Source organism: Arctopsyche grandis, chromosome 6 (genome assembly GCF_051622035.1).
Source record: "Arctopsyche grandis isolate Sample6627 chromosome 6, ASM5162203v2, whole genome shotgun sequence".
Classification (NCBI taxonomy): domain Eukaryota; kingdom Metazoa; phylum Arthropoda; class Insecta; order Trichoptera; family Hydropsychidae; genus Arctopsyche; species Arctopsyche grandis.
Genome location: NC_135360.1, coordinates 17,678,601 through 17,702,658, shown reverse-complemented (window position 1 = coordinate 17,702,658; position 24,058 = coordinate 17,678,601). Strand labels below are relative to the sequence as shown.

General features: G+C 32.0%; 2 protein-coding genes across 11 annotated transcripts in view; one reads left to right on the top strand and one right to left on the bottom strand.

Moving 5' to 3' along the window:
• Positions 1-864: 864 nt before the first annotated feature.
• Positions 865-14,771, bottom strand: bbc (choline/ethanolaminephosphotransferase 1 bbc). Of its 9 annotated transcripts, none has more exons than XM_077433703.1 (9): positions 13,002-14,771; positions 10,388-10,628; positions 10,155-10,313; positions 9,235-9,363; positions 8,727-8,858; positions 6,039-6,197; positions 5,090-5,215; positions 4,684-4,843; positions 865-2,021 (listed from the first exon to the last, which is right to left on the bottom strand). In XM_077433703.1, exons 1-9 carry the CDS (start codon positions 13,211-13,213, stop codon positions 1,954-1,956), a joined length of 1,386 nt encoding a protein of 461 aa, XP_077289829.1. In that variant the 5' UTR covers positions 13,214-14,771; the 3' UTR covers positions 865-1,953. The 9 variants fall into 9 exon arrangements, with proteins under 9 accessions (XP_077289829.1, XP_077289835.1, XP_077289833.1 ...); XM_077433702.1 differs by having other exon boundaries at positions 871-2,021; positions 4,636-4,843; XM_077433709.1 differs by lacking the exon at positions 8,727-8,858.
• Positions 14,772-22,195: 7,424 nt separating this feature from the next.
• Positions 22,196-24,058, top strand: part of LOC143913729 (phosphatidylcholine:ceramide cholinephosphotransferase 2-like) — a 79,073-nt gene continuing 77,210 nt past the window's right edge. The window contains exon 1 of one of the 2 annotated variants that reach the window (XM_077433696.1): positions 22,196-22,888. In XM_077433696.1, the coding sequence (XP_077289822.1) occupies positions 22,789-22,888 (100 nt within the window). In that variant the 5' untranslated portion in view covers positions 22,196-22,788. The remainder of the gene's footprint in view (positions 22,889-24,058) is intronic. The other variant, XM_077433700.1, reaches the window with a different exon arrangement.

The following is a 24,058-nucleotide window of genomic DNA, read 5'->3' as shown; positions in this document are numbered from 1 at the left end:
ATTATTTGGACTGGTGACTTAGTCAACTCGTCGCATAAAATATACTCACCATAATAATTACTACTAAAAATTCTAATGACTTTTATCAAGCAAGTATATAAAGGAATGAGATAAATAGATCTTTGCAATAAATAGATACTGCCTGGTTCGCATATAATTACGGACGGTTAGGCAGCGTACGGAAATATTTCGAATTTCGGTAAGTGGTTCACCAGGATAATTTCGTGGATCCAAATGATAGTGAAATACATACGCAAAATATGTGGATGCGTCTGAAATGAAGCGTCAATTTGGCACAACGCGTGCCCATCTTGATTCATATTTAGATGCATTTGTATTGAACCACAAACGAATGTGTATATTCCATTCTCAATATGTGGAATATTTCCGTACGCCGCCCAACCGTCCGAAATTATATGCGAACCAGGCAGTATATGTCGGAGTATTTCATCAGGTAAAAGTCGAGTTAATTCAGGGCACGGCAATACTATTGGCATCGCAAAGAGTAGCCAATCACAGGAAGGAGCGGGTCGACGGAGCCTCGCTTCCGAGCACGCCCTGTCGAGAATTCCGACTGTTACCCAATGTTTTGTCGATGAAAAATCTATATATAAACATAAACCGTGCTCATTCATTGTGAATTAATAACCAGCGTTAAATTATCTATCTAAATATAAATATTCTATCATTTTTAATGATTCAAATTTTAACAAAATATATTAATATTTAAAAAAAAAAAAGAGCAACGTTTAGAACTTCAGACCAAGAATACACATTTCCATCGGTAAGGATGTGTTGAAGTCAATATAATCTCGAAAATCAATCAACTGATCAACACAAGCGAATTAGAAGTAAAACACAAATTATAAAAAGGGCGATTTATGCATTTATTGTCGCTTTAAAATTAAAATGTGACAGATTATTTTTTTTTATTGAAATTCCAGTAATATTAAAGCGATCTACAGATACCAAAAATAAGAAAAAAATACTCACCTTCAATTTCCATAAATCGATATTATTTGTCAACGTTTTAATAACGAAATGCATAAAGGCAAGTTCAACATTGTCGTAAATAACTTTTGCATTTTAACAAAAATAAATAAGTTTAAAAACTAATAATAGACTTACTCTGCGAGAATGTAACAGACTCGTTAAACATACAATGTGTACCTATGGATGTAGTGATTATGTGACCAATTCGCAAATCAACATGATGAAACTACTAATAGTCAGAATCAGTGATATACAAATAATGCAATAAGTATTTTTTTTCATAAGATTTAAAAATATATACTGATTCTCAATTAAATTTCAAATGTTTATCCAATATAAAAAATATATTACGACTTATATATTAGAAAACACTCAAAGTTTTAAACATCAAAAGGTATTTAAATCGTGAATACACGTTATTAACAAAATACATGTAATACATAATCATTAGAAAACACAAAAGAAAAGAAATAAACTAAGGTAACTGGTATCATTTCACACGTGTTCACCAAAAGCACCAAATTTCCACAGAAGATAAATATTTTGTATACATACACAATATTTCTGTAGAGATTTAGATATATTGTATGAACATAAGAAAAATTTATTCAAGTCAAATTTGTGACTCGAACATAAATTGCAATCGTAAATAATGAAAAATTTCCACTTATGTATATATTGGCAGTTATCAAAAGCATAATATCTACAGAAAAGTAGATATATTGACTTGAAATACTAAACCTAAATGAGAATTGAACATCAATCATGCAACACAAATAAAACGTATAAAAATACATCACATTCAATTAAAATGTTTTTTGTTTATGATAGAAAAAACCACAATAAATTAATAAAAATACACTTTAAAACTTCTTGTATAAAATAAAGACAAATATAACTGTTCAATGTTTATATCCACATGTCAGTCGCCATCATGCTAGTAGAAAAGATCAATTTTGACTATTTCGAAGAATGAATTAGGGGTGTCATGTCTTCATCTTGTGAAGAATCCGTATCAACAATTTTCACTGTAAAAATAAATAGACATGCATTATCAAACACAGCACTCTAAAAAAATAAAATTATAAAATCAAACAAAATATCTACATCAAAGCCAAATTAATTCACAACTAAACTCCACAAAAATTATCAATGTACCAATACCGTTTGTTCAACAAACTTTGTATTGTATATTAAATAATGAAAATTAGCTCAAATATTAATGAAAGTGTAAAATTAATAAAATATTATGTTCTTTGGTATGTTGTCAACATAAAAAAAATAATTAATCCATAATCCCAAATAACCACACCGTTAAGCGAATTAAGAGTGGATATTTTGAGAATAATTTTAAGCCAAATCACTGAAAAACTTCAACCTGTTACAAAAAATTTAGAAAATATAATTGTAATTTTATCTATGTACTTATTCACATTTCACGAAAACAGAAGCAGCATCTTTTGACGAATTGTAAAGTTAGTCACATATGATTTTTATTTGTTATGGAAAATTTACTATATGTACTATATATATGCATATAATTGTCAATACAATAAAATGAAATGAAATGATTATAAAATTAGTAAGTATGAGATGCAAGCATTAAATAAGCGCATGCACAATCTAAATAAATAATAAAGACACATGCAAACTCGATTGTGTTCTCTGAAATATTAAAACTCCTGAAATTTAATCGATAATATATTTCCAATAAACAAAAGTACACTACAAGATACAAAACTACCAACCACTTTAATTTATGTATTAAAAATATATATGTTTATATATATTTGTCATCATCTATCCGCATATTTGTGTTTACACAAATCACTCACAATAATTCTAATACAACACTGGTAAGACAAAAAGTCATTGACTTATTTCAGAAAAAAAAATCATTTTTAATATTCGATTACAATATTGTTAATGAGAGGAAAAATATTAAATAATTATCATAAAACAACCCTAGAAATAGTTAAATCATTATAAGGTTAACAATTATGCTTAAAATATTATATCCATAAAAAATTTCTGAAAAATAAAATAACAAGAGAAATTTCTTTTGATGTTTTTCACTAACATAAATATCTTGGAACAAATAACGATCACCCAGTTTGGAAAAATATGGTTCATAGTGTTATTATAATTAAAAATCATTATAAGTCAGAAAGCCGCTTGAATAAAGAAGTATGCACGTGAAAATGTAAAAATAAATAGAAAAGAAATTTTTTTAGAAAATTAACATATTATAATTATATCTCAAATTCAATAGGCATATTTAAGTATCATTTGAATTGTTAACATAAAGAGTACAATTAGTTCGTTAGTATTTTAACTATGCTACAACGACAACAAAGGTTGGTTAATAATTATAATAATTAGCATCTCCTTGCATATTGACATTAAAAACAAAGCAGACAAACGAATACCAAAATAACTTGATACGATATTACGACATAAATGTGATAGGGAATATGTTATTTTAATGCAATGTTAAACTGATGCCCCAATTGAATTACACATCTATGAGAAAAATCGAGTTGTACAGCTGCATAATAATCGCTCAAATAAATTAAAAAAGCCAGAACCTAAAATCCATTATGAGCAATAATAAAATTGTATGAAAATAAACGCGGTGTTATGAAAAATATTTTTTTAATAATTTAAAAAAAGTTCAAGAAAAACCAATTTGCACGCAATGTGAAGATGAAAAGAAAATTGTTCATAAAAAAAGGAAAACATATTTAAAAAATATGTGAAATGAATACATTATATAAATTAATACATAGTAAAATGACTAACGAATTATGTACATATAAATAGAATAAAAACGTGGCCGACATTAATAAAATTTTAATTAGAAATAATTTTAAAACTTAATCGAGTTTAAATTCAAAATGAATAATCTAAATGTTGATTTGCGTACAAAGAGCCAATTCAATGGAAAAGCATAATTTTTCCAATGAAGCAAATATGAGTATAAAGAAAATTTGCATTATGCAAAAAGAACAAATATAAAATTAGCGTGAACATTAAAAGAAAAATTTGTTTACAGTTATATTTACATATGTACATAACCTATAAATGAGAAACTCAATTCAATTAATTAAACTCGAGTAAAAGATAGTACATACTTAAATAAAAAAATATTCACAAATGAATTTTTATTATTTAATGAGCAATGATCACTTAGCACTTCCCTTTATCCTTCAGTTTAAGTCTATACAATTTTATTCACTTGATCCAACCATAAAACATAATTTTTCGATTATTTAGAATTCTAACAGTGCATATTACATGGAATTTGTAATGTGGAAAAAGTTGTAATCAATATAAAACATGGGAACAAATATGTATCCGCCCCAAACTTTAATAATCAGTAAGTGCTCACATTCAAGGTTAAATTAAATATATGCATGTTTAACACATACGATGCAACAGCCGATTAACCAAAATCAAACATCCACATTGAACACTACTACAAATTCAATTGTTTTGACACGTCTTTTTCTATTCTTAATGTTAATGAACATATCTCTTATTGTATTACATGGAAGTATTGTTTTGTAATGACGAAAAACAAAAGCTTCCCTCGACCCTTAAACTTTTCCTATACAAGTTGTTAAATAAATAAACCCTAACTTAAATTTTGGCTTTTTCTAGATCGAAGTCTGCTACGTGTATTCGTACCATTTTTTTCTATCACTGTCGTAGACACGTTCGTCTGACTGGTATTGTTCTTTATCATTGGGGGTGGATATGGTATATGAAATAATTTAATTTTTAAATATTCGCATATTTCTAAACAAATTTGACAAGAGTAGCGAATGAGATCAACGGCAACCCAGATCTGAAAATACAATTTTTATTTATATAAAACTCGTACACAATAGGTCGAAACAAAAGTTATCATACAACAACAAGAGAGTACGAATTAACATATGAACTTTGATTAAAAAAAACGCGTTAATTTTTGTGAACAAAGAGTCATAAGATTGAAATGACAATACAATAGTGGAAAAAAATACATATGCATAAAATTGCAGTATAACAAAGTTCACATTATCAATTCATGTATATTAAATGAATCACTTACTAAGCACATCCACAGTACATAATATTCAGGAATAGCATTATTGAAATACTGATTTAAAAATAGCATCGCAGGTCCCATCAATGACCAATCAAAATATTCCATCTCACTCTTTGTCATATGTGACACCTGGAAATAATAACAAAACAAAAATATACCTGATACAGTGAAGATGAAAATTAAATAATATAATATCAAAGTAGAACTACATATTTAAAAACGAATATAAATTCATGAATGAATCAGAAATTATATTAAAAAAGATATGATAAAATGGAAAAATTTAAATACATATCGGCATATAATGCGGGCATACCACTATCGAAACGAATGGAGTGATTTCTGCATTATGAATATCAGAAATGTTGAAGATATTTTAATAACCACTAAAATTAATGTGAGATAATGGCATCAATATGACAGGCAATATATTTTAGCTAGTAGTATAACTCGGTGGTTGCGTTAATGCTAACCACCGAGATGTCCCGAGTTCAAGCACTGGTTTGAGCTCAAATGAAAAGAATTTATTCAGAGTATTTCTGTAGTGCTGCTGGTCAGACTTGAATGTTTGTTACTCCAAGTCGATCGTTTCTTATCAGAGTTTGCCAATTAATCTGATTTCATTGTTTCTCATCAATTTGGCAAACCAACTTACTTACTATGTATTTGTCACCATTATTTGAATATAATTTGAAATTTATAATCTATATAAATATAAATGTATATATATTCCAGTTTAAAAACCATAGGTGTCGTTTAGAGCAACTGTAATGGCACCATGGTAAAATATAAATTATTAAATTTTATAAATGGAAAGAATCATAAGAATGAGAGTAAACTAATACCCATTGTGCAAAAACGCAATGAATACAAAATATGTATGTATGTAGCATTCAAACATGTATGTATATGGTAATGGTAAAAATATGTATTGATAAAAATTTACACTTACAACTAATCTATTAGTGACTTTTGCAGCAACCATGCCAAAAGCAATAATGTAAAGGCATGGATGATTTTCATATACGAGAGATTCACTTTTCTGATATATGATAAATGCTGGCACAATAACCATTGAAAATGGTATTACAGGTGACAACACGCTTGTACCCTATAAATAAAAAAAAATCGATTAACATATTTAGAAATAATCAAAAGCTGTGTATTTATTTTATTGTATGTAAAGTATTAAAAATTTAGTACAGCCAACTCAAGCTTATATTTATAGACAGATTAAAAAAAAATTAAACATTGATAAATTTTGAGAAAAATTTCGTAAAATAAAGTATTGCGCATTACATTTAAAATAAGTCTTCAGTCAAAAAAATATGATAGATTATTAATACAAATAATATATTACAATTTAAGATACTTTTCTTGTGTGGCTGTAGAAGCAATTGTTAGGTATTTTTATAAATAGTAAATCATATACTCCCAAGAAAATAACTATGTACATATATAAAATGACACTATAAATTGGGATTGAACTTTCTCATTAGTTAAATACGGTTTTAATGTTGTAATATATTTCATATTAATAATTAAGTAATATTGTATAAAATGTGTTATAAATATATTAGTATGTAATGTAATTGTTTCATGCATTTTTATAATCTATATGTACATCTATGTAACCACCAATGTCTGTATAAATAATAGCCACCAATTACTTTTAAAAAAATCAATGTTTCTTAAATTTTGTTACAAACAAAAAAAGTGCAACAAAATAGACAGTGAACCCATTTAATTTTATTCATTGATTTCTTCAATTTCATATAAATCATCAAAAAAAAAACAAGCATATTGTGTGTTTACCAAACCCTGAGTGATGAAATTTCTACATTTCGTGCTGAGTTTGTAGTCAATGTTTCACTCATTGTCACAGTTTTACCCCACATTAAAAAACAAACTACGTCAAACTTTAAAAAAGGTATGCTTTTAAAAAACACTGATTTGTGTGAGAGATAAAAATTACACTTGAATTTAAAGTAGTGTATAACAATCATGCGATTATGCAAAGCCAAAAATAATAAATATTAAAGAAGCATTAGTAAATTATTGAGCTTACGGCAACAGTTGAACCATTCTTGCCAACTCCGCCGGTAAAGATGACAGCAGCATAACCAACAGCCAGATACAAGGATATAAGTATACTTATGTAAGAAGGTATAAGAAAGACTTGTATATTTAAGCCTGGTATCTAGTACAGTCCAATTTTACCATGAATAACAGCGGCGAACATTAAACATTATTCGCCAAAGTTCGATTAACGTTTCACATAATTTTTTTAGTAAACATGCAGTACACATTTTATTGTCGGTTAATGATTATTTATGGAATCAATCAGATATTCAGGTGTTGGATATATTTATGAATACAGTAAGCAGGCAGGCAGACACGTAGACAGGCATCGTTGAATAAACAGCGGCGCCCAAAAAGAAAAGAAATAATTTTATAAATAAGAGTATTACTGAGGTCACCATGCACATTTTTTAAATGTATACATGTCTAGAGCTGCAACCTGGAAATTATATTCAATGAATAAAAAAAAGCAAAGAAAAAATATAAAAATTATTCTGAAGCTGAAAAAGAATGAAAACCACCATAACCAAAAATTTAAATAATCGTAAACTATGTAAACATTGTAACAAGCATCCCATTAGTATAACTAAGACGTAACTATATTTTAGGTTGTAGCAATAATTCTTCTTGTTCACTATTCCTTTTAATGAAATAATTGCGAAGTCTTTGCGTGTATTTAAAGATAAAAAAGATTTTAAAATCAATTTCACGAGAACATTCCGAAATAGTAATAGAGTATCAATTCCCATATGGACACTACAATTGCAAATTTAGAATGAAATCTACATAGATTTTGAGATCAGGAATAATAATGAAACACGTATAATACTATTATGCTTAGATTTACATCCATATTATATAAAATTTAGTGATGGTAATTCACTGTATTACGAAATGACAATATATGTACATATATACGTAAAAAATCTAATTTCATTCTGGTTAAGAAGCAATGCAAGCAAAATTGTATTATACTATGTTTTCAATCTGATCAGCCATGAACTTCAATCTTGAACATTATTATAATTTATTACACAAACTTATGAACAAAATTAATAAACACAAAAGAAAAGAACAAATAAAAATAATAGGGATTTTAAAACATAAAAAAAAGTTGAGAAGTATATTAAAATGAGTGTAGTATGTAAGCAAGGAAAAATATACATCTACATGAAAATGAAATTTAATTATGAATGTTTGCTTACTGAATTGTCATTTAAATAGCTTATTAATTCGAAACACACGTTAAATATGGTTTTATGAAACATATTCTGAAAGAAAATACACACAATGAAAACACATAAATAAACACATTAGAGGAAAGGTTAAAAGTATATCAATTAGTAGGTCTCACATGAAAAGTGCAAATAAAACGAAAATACCTTGTGCAAGAGGTTTTCCACAGTATTAGTAACGTGTTAAGACATATTTCACACAGAGTTCTTTTTTTTCAACAAAAATATTAAATGTTGAAAAAATTCAATCCCAAAAATTAATTAGTTACAACCCTGATTCACAACATTCGTTAATAATGTAGATTCAAAGTGATGGCTCTTACGGCAACTGTGGAGCCATTCTTTCCTATTCCTCCTTCTCGAAATGACTGACAAAAACCTATAAATACTTGCAGGTAGCCAGTAAAAAACACCAAACATACTGAATATGTCATAGGTATTTGGAGAACTGGTATCTGTGAATACAAAATAGATCCTAAAAACGTTTGCCTTCTCTATATAAAACTTAATATCCGGAAATGTGTCCTGTGAATTCAAGTTGTTCACTAAAATCATCACAAACGATATATAGAATTTTGTATACACCATCTGTATTTCATTATGTTTCATACACAAAGACGACGCAAAAATGAGAAATATTAAAATTTCATAATTATGAAAGTGATCAAGAAAAACTCGACACAATCATGCACATGATAATTGTATGTATGTATGTTGATTTTTAGTACTGAAAGCATTCCTTATGATAGATACATCTTTTAACAGCGGGTAAAACTAAGCACACTTTTCCACAAGGCCCCATTCTATATCGCCTTCTCGTATCACACTTACTGCCACTGTTGATCCATTTTTGCCGACGCCACCACGGAGGATCACGGAAAAAATGCTGAACAGAGAGTATGACGAACATATCACAGTCATTAACCCAAGCAGGTAACGCAGCTCTATTGATTTTGTTAACTACGTTCGCATAGAAGTATCCAATACGAATTTGTTAATGACATGAACAAAAATTACAAATATAAAAACACATGTATTTGTGAAAAATAAAATGAAAACATTGTGCGACAATCAATTATGTGCACACGAGAATGTAAGACTAATATCAAATCATTACCCTTTCTATACGTAATAAAGAGACTAAATCTAAGTGATAATCTATATATAAAAAATGTAAAACACCAATTAACACAATGAAATATCACATTATGTATGTTAGCTAAGAACAATTGATGAATATTAGGATTAAAAACACAATTTTAGATCTACCATGTGCTTCCACGATGATACCCGTGTATAGAATATACATATACACATATTTAAAACCCACGAAATTTCAAAACCGTTAATTATCCAAACTTTCGTATAATAAAAATGCAAAATTACGGACAGACTGACCCATATGAAGATACATATGCATGAATAGTGAATCTATAACACATCTAAAAAAAAATAGAAAACACAATGAAAAACAGCTGCGAGTATTAAAAAGTTCAATTGATTGTTGTGCAAGACTGAAATAAAATTATTGTAAATTATAATATAAAATACACTTTCATACATCATTTTCAATCATTATGACATGACATGACTTCATACAAAAAACACGTATAAAATAATTAATTTCAAAATTGACTATCTTTTTTTTTGCTTCTCATTTAGACGAATATAATCATTCAATCAGATATTTAATAACCATATAACATAGGACAATATTTGTTTCATTTAAGTATAAAACGATATGTACATACCGATGTTAGCCAAATATTTGATCCAAATATTGCTGACACCATTTGAATGGCTATGATGGCAAATTGGGCTTCGGTAACATCGACTTTACCAAATTTAAGAGTTCCGGAGACGTACGTTTGCCAATGTGCACAATAAAACAATGTCATTGCACAAAAACACTAAAACAATAAACGAGAGTTAATCACTGCAAATTGAAAATTAACAACAAAAGGCAACATATTAAATCGAATACCTGAAAAAACATCCATGTCGGATATTGTCCTAACTGAACAGCAGCACAAGCAGAAAGAGCGACAAATACGGTGGAAATTGAATCGCAACCGTGATCAAACAATTCTCCCAACGGCGAACTGGTACCCGTTCTTCGGGCTTGCTTCCCATCTATAGCATCTAAACTTTGATAAATAAATAAGCCGAGTCCACATAAGGCGTACGTCCATCTTGGAGCCTCTGATTTTGCATCCGGCGTATACCTACGGAACAAAGTTATTTACTTTATTACATGAAACGTTTTATCGAAAATCACATACTAAATGTATGAATGCTCATATTTTCCGACTGATAAGAAAAGTAAATGGGGAAAAAAGCTAAATCCTATCATTTCAATGATAATGTTTATATTTGCATTAATATTATATCTACGAATATCACAACATGAAAATGGTAATAAAAAAATTGAAGGAATAAACATACATATACTGCGTTGGTAATTTCAATGCTACTATATATGTGGAAAGATATAAATAATACTAAATGCGATTCAAGCAGATTAAAAACATGTTTTGCGTAATATTATTAAGAGAATTTGCGACCTTGATTTTTGTATTGCAACTTTTAATGATCATCAAAATTAGTTGTGCAGATAAAATTGGAATTACGCTGATGTAAAGTAACATATTTAAAAATACTTGATGTAAATTGTATTTTCTATAGATTAACATTTAGTCGATGATGAATTAGTTCATTTTGAAAACATCCAAGTAAATTTATACGATTGTTTGAATGAAAGCAAAGTTCATGAAGTTTAATGATTGATATAAGACGTAGCACAATGCAAACCAATGTCGATAATGACACTAAGTTCACACACACATTTGTAAATATGTAACATTAATTGGACAAAATTTTTTTAAATAATTTTCATACTAAAATGAGATGTTAATATTGATGAAATTTAATTCACAAAAATATATGATAAATTCAAATCGTTCTAAACCATAATATTAAAATAGTGATTTAATGTAAAAAAAAAACATTTTTTTGTAGTTCACATAAAAAAAAGTCAATCATGATTTTCTGTGGACACGAGCTACGTTATTTTTCTAAGTGTAAAAAAAATATGAAGCGGTTAACAAGATTTTTTATAGATAAATTCGACAATTGTACAAGAACTTGATAAACATTTCCTACTGTCAACAGTCTACAAAATATTATATCATCATCTAACGTCACTCTGAACGAACGCCTCTCCAACACGCTTCCATTAGTCTTTGTTTTGAGCGACTCTTATCCATCTCATCCCACACATTTTTTTTTGATTTCATCATCTCTATACTCTTCCATTTTTAAGCTACCACTACATATATAAACTACCTTTGTCATACTTTTCACCAGCATATTCCGTTTTCTGTTTCTACATACATTTTTTTGTGCATTGGATTTTGTATAATATAAAATTTTATATATTAAAAAATATTTAAATTATATAATGACGCAACTGAGGCAAAAAAGTACAATGCTACACACCCAAGACACGCGTAAAAACGTCTTTTTATTTATTTAAAATACTTTGAAGAGGTGGCATATATGATGGATCCAAAAGGGTTCGTCAATTATAATAACAAATAAACATAAATAAAATAAGATAAAAACGAGAATCAAAATAAAATAAAAACAAAAATAAGACACTTGTTTAGTAGCGAGGCTCGTGGCTCACGGTAAAAAAAAAAAACAATTATTACGTTTCGTTATGACATCACACTTTGACACTTTGTTAACAGATGGCGTAATAACGTATAATTTTTAAATTTAGTATTAACTTGCAGCGGAAACTGAAGAAAAAACAAGTGGAATGAATTGAATACTGATTTAAAAATTGGCATATAGTCGGAACGTGATGTTAATTGTTCTTTGAGCGTAGAGTTTGGGCCTCACTGCTAAACAAGCATCAAAATAAAAACTAAAACTATTCTTTTAGAGGTTTATATTGCTAGAAGTTACTAATATATTTAGTAATTATTCCAAATTTAGCCACTCTATTTGAAAAGAAAGATGCTCCAATTTTTTTGTAAGAAATATCTTTTTGGAGTCTGAGAGTATGATATCATATCAGATGAGTGTTTTTGTTAAACATTAGACGGTCAATCATAGAATAATTGAAGCGGTCATTTATACATATAAATTTATATTAAAAAAGTCGTCACAAAATATTTCCGTCGAGCGTGCAGATAATGTGTATTTAATTAAATAACTAAATATTAAACGTAAACACATGTACAGAAATCACCCACTGAAGTGGAAACATATTTTATTTAACAATTATCGCTTGTGGCCGCGAAACGATCACGAATTCTAGAAGTGTACAAATAAACGTATAGATATAATAGAATGGCATTAATAATAAACGGAGAAAGTAAAAATGAAAGCTTCGGTGGCAAAATGTGCAATTTAGGTCGGGCGGGCGGATAGGTATAGAAAAACCAGTTTGAACATAACCTCGGTGACATTGAACGGGTGCCGAGCGAAACGTCAGACGAGATGCAGGTTGGAGGTTGGAGGTTTGAGGTTATGTGGTGGGAAGGGAAGGGAAGGGAAGGGAAGGGCAGGGAAGGGGGAATGTAACGAACCAGACTAGCAGCAGCGTGGTGAAGACGTTGACGGCGAGGCCGAGGCAAGTGATGAGGTTGGGAGCGAGCCAGAGGGGGAGGCGGGCCACCAGCCAGCACCACCACGGCTGCAGCGCCGCGTCCAGGAAGCTGGCGCTGCTGCACGAGTACCGGTGGTCGGCCAGGCGCCGCAGTTGCCCGCTCGACAGCAGCCTCTGTCGGTACAGACGCATCTTCCCTCCACTCTTCACTCTTCACTCTTCACTCTACACTCTACACTCTACTTCCCTGCCAGCAGGCGACTCTTCACTCTTCACAGCTCGTCACAATCGACAGCCGACGACTGACAACGGGAGATCGGCAGACAGCAGACAGCAGACAGCAGACAGCAGACAGCAGACAGCAGACAGCAGCAGTCAGCGGTCAGCGGCCCCTCACCGCCGACACCATCGCGCCACTAGAAAGTGCGCACTGCCAACTGCCAGCTAATATCGTACCACATTGTAAGCAGGGCCGACAACCGCACTGCGTTACGCCATGTCATCCGCTATCTGTTGCACATTTTTCATTCTAAATTTGATCGACGCTACTTCCAATTATATCCACTCGATTTAAGATACATTTTCAATTGCGAACAAAATATATTCACATTTATTTATTTATATATATTGTTACGTACGCCGCGGATTGAGCGAATTGCACTTAGACCAACGAATATCTGTTATCGGATTAACTAGGTGCATGCACTTACTTCCAAAGATTATATCTGGACTCTAAGTGCATTTAGGCTAAACAATGACCGTTATTAGTTATTTCTCAGAATCGGTACGGGGGGACCCAATGTCGTGGAAATCCATATCCGAATACGTGACTATACAACAGGTAAACAGATTAGGCGTCCTGAGAGATCTACCCTTTATATATAAGGCGGTACGTAGGCGATATCATGTCATTCTGGACTGAGCAGGGACAGTGCGTGTAACTCCTGAATCATCAATAAATGCTGTGAAACGACTGTTGGCCTTTTACTTGGATCCTCCACCCACCCCTACGCAACAATATCTTAGCTATCAAGCTAATTTAAAAAAATACATCTTAATTACTTAACTCTAAAATTTATAATTAACTTATATGTACTGTCCGTCAATTGCGTTTAAGAGTCCTTCACTCCTATGTTTGGTCGGTGTTGCTGTACGGATGCGAAACGTGGACACTGTTAGTGGCATCCATGAACAGGATAGAATCCTTTGAAATGTGGTGTTACCGGAGGATGCTAAAGATCTCGTGGAAGGAGCATGTAAGAAACGAAACAGTCCTCCAGCTTCTTCATAAAAAGAGAGAGCTTCTTGACACGGTGAAGCGACGTAAGATGGAATACTTTGGCCACATTATTCGCGGTCCCAAATATCGCCTTCTACAAACAATCATAGAAGGGAAAATATAATGTGTTCAGACTATGTCTGATGATCGGCTTTCGTGGCCTTACGACCCACGATTTGGCCGATATATTTTTGTGCTGGCCACCCTGACAGCCAACGCACACTGACAGTTCTCGATAACGGTTTGGCGCGTAAACACTGCGGTGTTTGCGTGGCCCTCGCTCCTTGCCACCGACCACCAGCTAGAGGCTGGTGAGGGTTGTGACGATACTTGGAGACCAGCTCCAGTATCCGTCCGGTGTGCACCAGAGGAAGCCTGGTCTGTCTTCGTCTAGAAGGCAGACAACTGAGCTACGCGTGGCTAACCTCAAAAGGCACGCGTGGTTACTTTGTTTACTCCCCCCCCCCCTGTCCCCCCTGCTTGATCTCTGTATGACTTATACAAAATACAGTCGCAATACATAAACAGATTTACGCCCTGTTTTCATTGGTTTACAATTTCCTCCCTTTTTCCACATCACGCATCCCACGCACATTATGAAGGAGAAAGGGACAGAGCAGAGCAGCCGACATCAGCAGAGACCAGACCACCGACGACGAAGGAAGGCACCTTGAGGAAACCAGCCCCGCCCAAGCTTACCACGAGCTATCTCACAAACCGACGCAGGTGTTTCTCGACTGAGGAGCCTGACGTCTGTACAGAAGGCAAACGGTGGCTTGGGAGAAAGAAGCTCTCTTGGCTCCGGAACATCAGGTCATGGATGGAACTCGGTCTCGAAAAGTTATTTCGGCTTGCCCATGATAGGGAAGAATTCGCACGGGCCATAAACGATGTCTGCCCATGGTAGTCGCCTACGTCTGAATACGGATTCGGCATTAGAAGAAGAAGAATACTGTCCGTCACAGAGGTGTCTCTTCGCACCTCGCAAGAATGCATCCATGGTCTAAGCAGACCTGATACACTCATCTTTAACTTTTTTAACGTTTAACTACTTAAACGTTTTAATAGTGAGAAAAATCACATCTAATATTATTATATTAATATGAATTTATATGAGAATGCTTACGCTTCCAGCACACGGGTTACATCCCAATTTGTGAATCGCTACCAGGATAACCGCCTCTACGAAAATCGCTCGCGTGGTTCTCCTGTCGCACGAAAATTTGTCACACAGGAAAATAGCCGTAGAGAAAACTGCCTAAATATTGCTCAGCAAATGCTTTTTTTTTTTTTTAAGAGATTTAGGCAGTTTTGAGCAATATTTGGGCAGTTATCTGTACGGCAATTTTCATGCGACAGGATATCGCACCAGCGATTTTCATAACGGCGGTTATCTTGGTAGTGATTCACATTTGGGATGTAATCACCGAACCACGTTTACATATAGAGGGCCGCGTTTATCATCTGTACAAATGTGTGCAACGCACACAGACGGCCGAAATATAAAGGCGGCCAAAAGAAATGAGAGTTGAAATAAGAAGAGGTTAGTAAAAATTATATTCCTTAAATACGACACAACACATCGTACGTTTTAAAATTGCATTTAGGTTGTCTTGTTGTATACTTAGATTGCTGTTGCAAATTACAACTTATAACTAAAGGGTGGACCGGAAGCGTGCTTTTTCCAGGAATCAGGACGTTTTGGGTCTATTTACAAAGCTACAAAGCTAGAGTGCAAAAAAAAAGGATCTTCATAAAATTGAACAAAGCACAGCGAACAATTAACAATGAACGGCACACTTCCGGTCCTACCTCTATTTATAACACAATCAAACTGTAATTCGGGAAAATAACGGGATAGCAAGTATAGTTTCACTCTGCATAGAGCTAGGTTTTTTATGTTCTATTATCTTTGCGACTGGCAGATATATATCTCAAAGTATATTGACTATTGGTTGGTCATCGAAAGAACAATGTACTAGATGTGGGATTGGGGTAAAAACAATTGAAAACGTTCAGTCTCTCTTGTCGTCTGGTTTTTCTGGTTAATTTTTATTGTGATTAAAATTTTCAACACTATATTTCTCACATTCTTTATGACACGGTAAGATTTTTGCACTACTCACATGCACTTATTTTTTTTATTAATTAATATGATTTATACAAATGCTGATAAAATCAAACTCAAAAAAATCAGACGGTCGAACTTTTAGGCGCGGCCCGGCACATACGGGTCTACGTGACGAGACAGAATGTTAAATTACAGAAAACACAAATATCGGAAGGCAAAGATCGAAAATCGAAAGATCTTAAGTCGAAAGATCAAAAAAAAAATTCGGGTGTGACCAACCCATGACTTTATCTATGTATTTGAGGAATATAAGAAGGTTACAAAACAAAATTCGATATTGAACTAATAACTATGATAGCGATACAAATTGAGCGCAAATATATGCAAATACTTGCACAAGACAAAATTTCTACTTCCGGTTGGCCGATTTTGTTCAAATTTTTTTAATTATTTAAAATCAGTATAATTATTATTCACATTTAATATCAAGAGGATAAAAATAATTAAAAAGGTCAAAATAAAATAATGAAATATTGTTTTTAAAAAAAATACTACTTCCGGTTTACGAATTCTGACCAAAACGTTACCAAATCTAAGTTAGTACATAAACAACACAAATATAAATTTTCAGCTTAATACGTTTAGGGGCGTGGACAGGATCCAGGCGACAACATTTTTGACCTTTCTAATAGGAGAAAATCCCACTTCCGGTTCAATAAATTTGATGGTTTTATTTTTTATTTTTACTTAAAATCACTATCTTTATTATACACAATAAATATCAAGACGCTTAAAATAATTTAAAAGGTCAAAATAAAATAATGAAATATTGTTTTTAAAAAATATACTACTTCCGGTTTACGAATTCTGACCAAAACGTTACCAAATCTAAGTTAGTACATAAACAATACAAATATAAATTTTCAGCTTAATATGTTCAGGGGCGTGGACAGGATCCAGGCGACAACATTTTTGACCTTTCTAATAGGAGAAAATCCCACTTCCGGTTCATTAAATTTGCTGATTTTATTTTTTATTTTTACTTAAAATCACTATCTCTATTGTACACAATAAATATCAAGACGCTTAAAATAATTTAAAAGGTCAAAATAAAATAATGAAAAAATAATGAAATATTGTTTTTGAAAAAAATACTACTTCCGGCTTACGAATTCTGACTAAAACGTTACTAAATCTAAGTTAGTACATAAACAACACAAATATAAATTTTCAGCTTAATACGTCCAGGGGTGTGGACAGGATCCAGGCGACAACATTTTTGACCTTTCTAATAGGAGAAAATCCCACTTCCGGTTCATTAAATTTGCTGATTTTATTTTTTATTTTTACTTAAAATCACTATCTCTATTGTACACAATAAATATCAAGACGCTTTAAATAATTTAAAAGGTCAAAATAAAATAATGAAATATTGTTTTTAAAAAAAATACTACTTCCGGCTTACGAATTCTGACTAAAACGTTACTAAATCTAAGTTAGTACTTAAACAACACAAATATAAATTTTCAGCTTAATACGTCCAGGGGTGTGGACAGGATCCAGGCGACAACATTTTTGACCTTTCTAATAGGAGAAAATCCCACTTCCGGTTCATTAAATTTGCTGATTTTATTTTTTATTTTTACTTAAAATCACTATCTCTATTGTACACAATAAATATCAAGACGCTTTAAATAATTTAAAAGGTCAAAATAAAATAATGAAATATTGTTTTTAAAAAAAATACTACTTCCGGTTTACGAATTCTAACCAAAACGTTACCAAATCTAAGTTAGTACATAAAGAATATAAATATAAATTTTCAGCTTAATACGTTCAGGGGTGTGGTCAGGATCCAGGCGACAACATTTTTGACCTTCCTTCCGGATGCTTCCGGAAGGGAAAAAATCCCACTTCCGGTTTATTAAATTTAGTTATTTTTTTTTTATTTTAATCACATTGATACAAGAATTATACTTGAATTTTTTCGTGAAGACCACACATGTTAAAGGGGTCGAAAAAAATAGTGGAAGACAAATCGAACAAGAGTAAACTGCCACTTCCGGTCGACGGACGCTTACCAAATTTTATACATAACTTGGTATTGAGCTTAAACTGATCGATATGAAATTTCAGTTCGATAAATCAAAAGGCTTTTGAGAAAAGCATAAAAAACCTCAATTCTCTAGAGTAAAAGTACTACTCCCGGTTCAGATAAAAATATTTAAAAAATATAAAATTATAAAAATTATTATTTCTAGTACATGTAAAAAAAATCAGTCCGATTCAGTTAGTAGTTTGGGAGAAAATCGAATTCAAAAACTTATGTACATGTGTATGTAACAAATAAATCAAAAACGAATACAATAATAGATCAGCATATATAACTAGATTAAACAAATCTAATCTAACAGAAATCTAGTTGAGGCGCTTGATGCTACTTGCAAAAGGCGACGATTCATCCCTGACGAAGCCATTAAATATCTGAAAATCCCCTCTGAAGAAAGTCTGAAATGGCAGTCAGTAATAAAATATTTAGGAGTAACGTTCGATAAAAGAATGAGATGGGCACCTCGCATTGAGGGAGTGAAATGCAAGGTGATGCGGGGTATATCCTCAATATATCCAATATTTAATCGCCATAGTTCTATATCAACTCAAAATAAAATAAAATTATATCGCGCGCTCATATTACCATTATTAACATATGCTTCACCTGTATGGAATAACGCCTCGAATACTAACCTTTCCAAGCTCCAAGTAATACAAAATAAATCCCTAAAAATAATTTATAATACAACCATATATACTAACTTGAAAAAACTGCATGCCATATATAATATTTGTTACAGACATTACTATCAAACTAACCAGTAGATTATATGACAGAATCACTAATAACCACACTAACACACTTGTGAAGAGTCTCGGTGATTACAACAAAATGTCTATACCCTTCAGGTATAAACACAGATTACCTAAACACAATCTGCTTTAGATCATCGACTTTAGTGAGTATTTAATTAATATTATGTATTAGATGTATTATGAGCATTTATAAGGATTGTAAATAGGTTTTGAGCTCTTTTTCCTATTATGCTGTAGATTAACATTAGAACAATATAATACTATGATTACTAACCTAATTAAATTAAATTGTAAAATAGAAAATGATCAGTAGATCAGTAGCTATAAAAATAGATATAACATGTATTGTGAACATAATTTCGTAATAATAAAAAGCATTTAAAAATCAAGCCATTAAATTGGTACGTGCCACATAAGATGAAATAAAAGTGTGGCATCTAATTCTAATGTACCTGATTTGGCTGGCAGCATTGAAACTTTATTAATTAAAAATGTATTTTTCAAATGTTTTGGGGTCGCGGATCACTTGGTTTTTATAAAAAGGTGTCTCCACCTGAAAAAGGCCAGGAGCCTGTGGTTACATATTTAAAATTATACTTTAATCGGAGTTTCACTAATATTATCAGCGCGAGCCAGACTGAGCCGACTTCAATAAACCTTTATATACACTCATCTGCTTTGGGTAATGATTTATATAAAGCTTAAGCGAACAAACTTCTTCACCTATCTATATTGCGTATTACATGAGATCGATCTCGCTATGAAGTGGTGTACATATGTATGTATATATGTACATATGAATGCGTGCTGGCGACTGCTCGCTGGAATGGTATGTGAAGAAATGTCTGGAACACTCGAAAATAAGTGCATTATGAAAACTCATCTGGTGCTTCAATTTCACTTTTAGAGTATACATATTTATTACATATTTGAAGTATACATAGAGGATACATACTTGGTTCTATTTCGAAATATAATTATTGTCAATTTTAAAATATGTACATTACAATATTCGAGTATATTTACAGCTTTTGAAATTTGGTTGCATTTTGAACAAATACCGTAAAGTCTGAAAATGAAAAATTCGCCTCAAATAGTTTAATATAACACTAGAACGTAATATTTAATACAAAAAGTGCTACGACACATTTATTACTAACAGAATAGACTAGTGGTTAGCATATAATTCTTTGAACAGAGTGGTCACGAGTTCAAATCCCACTGGTTTCTGCTGGCCAGACCTTGAATTATGACTCCAGGTCGATCGTTTCCTATCAGAGTTTACCAATTTATCTGATTTTCATTGAAATTGTTCTAACAAATTGGCAACCTTACACATTTTCTAGCAAATCTCGAGTTTTCAGCATTCGCATTTCGCTGAATTGTATAAAAAATGCTGCAAATTTACAAATCTGACCGTTAATGTATCTGTGTATATTAATTGATATATATTTACTGAATTTCGCTGAATAGTTTAAAAATGCTGCAAATTTACAAATTTGACAATAGATGTCTCTGTGGGTGTTAATTGATACGTATTTACTTTGTATAATACTTGTATCAAATGTAAAATGTTTCTGGTCAGGAAGGCGCATTTGGGTTACCTGTTAGGCCTTCCTGGTATATATTAAAAATAAATAAATAAATACTAAAATTAGAGTTTAAAATAAATGTAGGACTGTGATATTTCAAATTTATTTACGTAAAAACATATTTATTTCGATTCTTCACAATATACATATGTATGTATGTATGTATATAATAAAATTTACAAAAAAAAAAGAATCTGCAATTATGTATACATAAAATAAACATGAAACTTGATATTTTTGCGAAGATAATAATAAGATATTGTTTATGTAGTTCCATACTTAAGAACAGGCGCGTCCTTAAAAATGACTAAGAAATGCAATGCAAAAAATAGATATGTAATACAAATACCATACATCTTACATCTAATATATATGTAATTTCACAAGAAACTTTGTACGTAAGGTTTGTTGGGAACATCGAAAACAAATCAAACTTTCTATGACGACGATACCGACATCGTTGAATATTATCTTTTTTCTATTTAAATAAATTTAATAAAATAACAAATGAATGTTTACTATTAGATTGTTTTGCCATGTTTAAGCCGTTTATATTACAAATACCGAGCGAAGCCGGGTAAAACTACTAGTAGGATATATAATTAAAAATATTAATTCGTAGAAAATTCACTTGTATCGGAGAATTACAACGTAGTATAAGGCGACCATTTATTTAAAATTGAAAACAAGGACATTTTATTAAAAAAAATCTAAATACTTCCATTATTAAATACTAACATAAAGAATTAATTTTCTTTAATGCTCTTATAAAATTCTACACATTACTGGTTAAAATTATTCTTATTATTAAAACTCAAACTTTGTCACACGACCAAATCGTTTGCAAGCTAAGAAGAGGTATGTAAAAATCCTTCGGCAGATGCATATGTTCCTGGTAAACAAAGACAATATTTTCGTAGGAGACATCACTTTCGCTGAACGCTTTGTGTATTTAAATTCATCTATTAGATAAAAAAGTGTACTGGTTTTATCTCACAACTTACCAGGACAGATACTCAAAAAACCAGTACTGTTCTGCTAAAAACAGTACGAATTAATTTAGTAAGATGTACATACATAGATCGGGAGTAAAAAAGATCAGTCAGTAGGTGTAGTGGATATTTTTGATCCTTGCTCTTTTGAGACTCTAAATTCAAATGTTCTGCATTTATACAATTCGAAATATTGATATTCACTTGCTTTAATATTGTCGAAATATTACAAACGTAATTTCAGCGAACTTGAAATTTGAATGATGTCACCAATATTCAATTGGTCAAAAACAAACGATGATATCACCTGTCAAATACATATTGACGAATTATTAACACTGTATATGTACATATGTACATGGGTCGAATCTTAGTTATTATTTGACTGTATTCGATAAGTAACCAAAACGATCGTCATTAGATTATTAGCGGGTAGGTAGTGATTGAATATCAAATATCAACATCGAAGAGATCTGAAGTTTGCCATTCGTCTGTATGTTTACCATGGATCTTTGCATAGTGTGCATAGCTAATTTTCTAAACAGCACCTATGCAAGTAGGTCACAATAAATTTTACGTCAAATTCGAAACCATTGGCGCTGTTATTACGGTCGTGTTGACAACGGGAATGTTTGTACGGCCGCGGTCGGTTGGAGGCGGCAAGGCAAAGTGGCGAATTCGCGATGCAGCAAAACGAGGGGGCGGAGGCTCTGCTGCAGAAGGAAGGGAAAAGAGCGAGGAGAGCGGAGGACGCGAATTCGAGTGGGGGCAACAAGCAGGTGAGCCTCAACACGACATCGACACACGGACACCAGTCGGTGTTCTCTGTTTAGTGTTCAGTGTTCGCCGTTTGGTGTCCACGTTCAGTGGTGGGGCCACCGGCAAGTTTGGCGGGCGCGGCGTGGTGTGGCTCGTAGTTTGCGGATCGCGAATCGCGAATCGCGGATCGTCCATGTGTGTGATAAATGATGGCCAGATCGCCCAGAAAGATTCAAATGCACACTAGAACGAAAGTCGGCTCCAAAGAGCTCAACAGACTGCGAGATCACCTCGGCAAAACTCACGGTCAGTTCAAAACAAATGTGTTTATATATTTACAAACAAAACTGTGTTTGCTTTCGTTCGATGCACGTTGACCACGTTGTGTATTTCCCCCGTCAAACTATGGCCGTTGTTTGCAGTGTTACGTTATGCGCGATTCGAAAATTTGACAGCTTTCCGAACCGTTTTATCTGTAACGCGTTTCATTTGTTTTGAATACATATTTGAATCGAGCATACTTTTATAACAACTAAATTGTTGGCTCGATTTATGAAAGCTATTTTTATCGACGCAATTTAGATTTTCAATGTTTCAGTATCGGTGTAATATTAAAATGAGCGCTTTACGGAAAACGTTTTTCTAGTTTTAATATCCGCAACAGCGTACCTGCACGCTAATCATCGCGCATCAAAATATATTAAAATATTTAACAGTATTTTGCTTAGAACTACATTTTTCATATTTGACGTGTTTGTATACAAACACATTTACAGTACATGTTTGCATAGCCTTATTTTGTTTGAAAATCTCGTCAGTTAAAACGCACCTCTATATTTCTTAATAAATTATACATAAGTATATGTATTCGAAAGGAAAATTTGGAAAATAATTCTGGAAAATTGCAAAAAAATTTGCACTCATAATAAATAATTTACTGTCTATAATTATTGAAGTAATCAGGCTTCTACATATTATATTTATATTCTTTTGAAATATATTAAAATTTCTTCATCATAAACTCGTACACGTGTAACAACATCGCGAATTCATTGACCGGTTGATTTTCTCGATCCGAATGAATCGAACTCGTTTTAAAATAACGATTCTGCCCTTGCTCTCGCTTTTGATTTTTTCGGTTAACGAAGAATTTCTAGCTGTCACACCGTTAACGGAAATATAAACAATTGTAAATATCGCGGAATGCTTTCAGCGGCGATGACATCATCTCCGCAAAAACGGTCCTAATAGTGCGGATACCGTTTGATGTGCAATAACTATTAAGTGTCTGTTGTTTGGGTGTTCGATCGAAATAAGGTCGACATTTGACTAAATTGTGTCATACGGATAGATATGTATGTGTGTACATAGGGTGGGTACATATTAATTGTTCGGCCAATAAAATTTAATGAAAAATATCCCACGGTGCCAAATTTACAAATCGTCTAATGGTTCAATCGATCGATATGATCAAAA

Coding starts and splice junctions, on each gene's coding strand:
- bbc (XM_077433702.1), bottom strand. CDS start 13,213: ATGCGTCTGTACCGACAGAGGCTGCTGTCGAGCGGGCAACTGCGGCGC. Junction 10,629..13,001: donor ACCACGCTGCTGCTAGTCTG/GTTCGTTACATT, acceptor TTTGTTCCGTAG/GTATACGCCGGATGCAAAAT. Junction 2,022..4,635: donor TAGAAAAAGCCAAAATTTAA/GTTAGGGTTTAT, acceptor TTATTTTTACAG/TGAAAATTGTTGATACGGAT.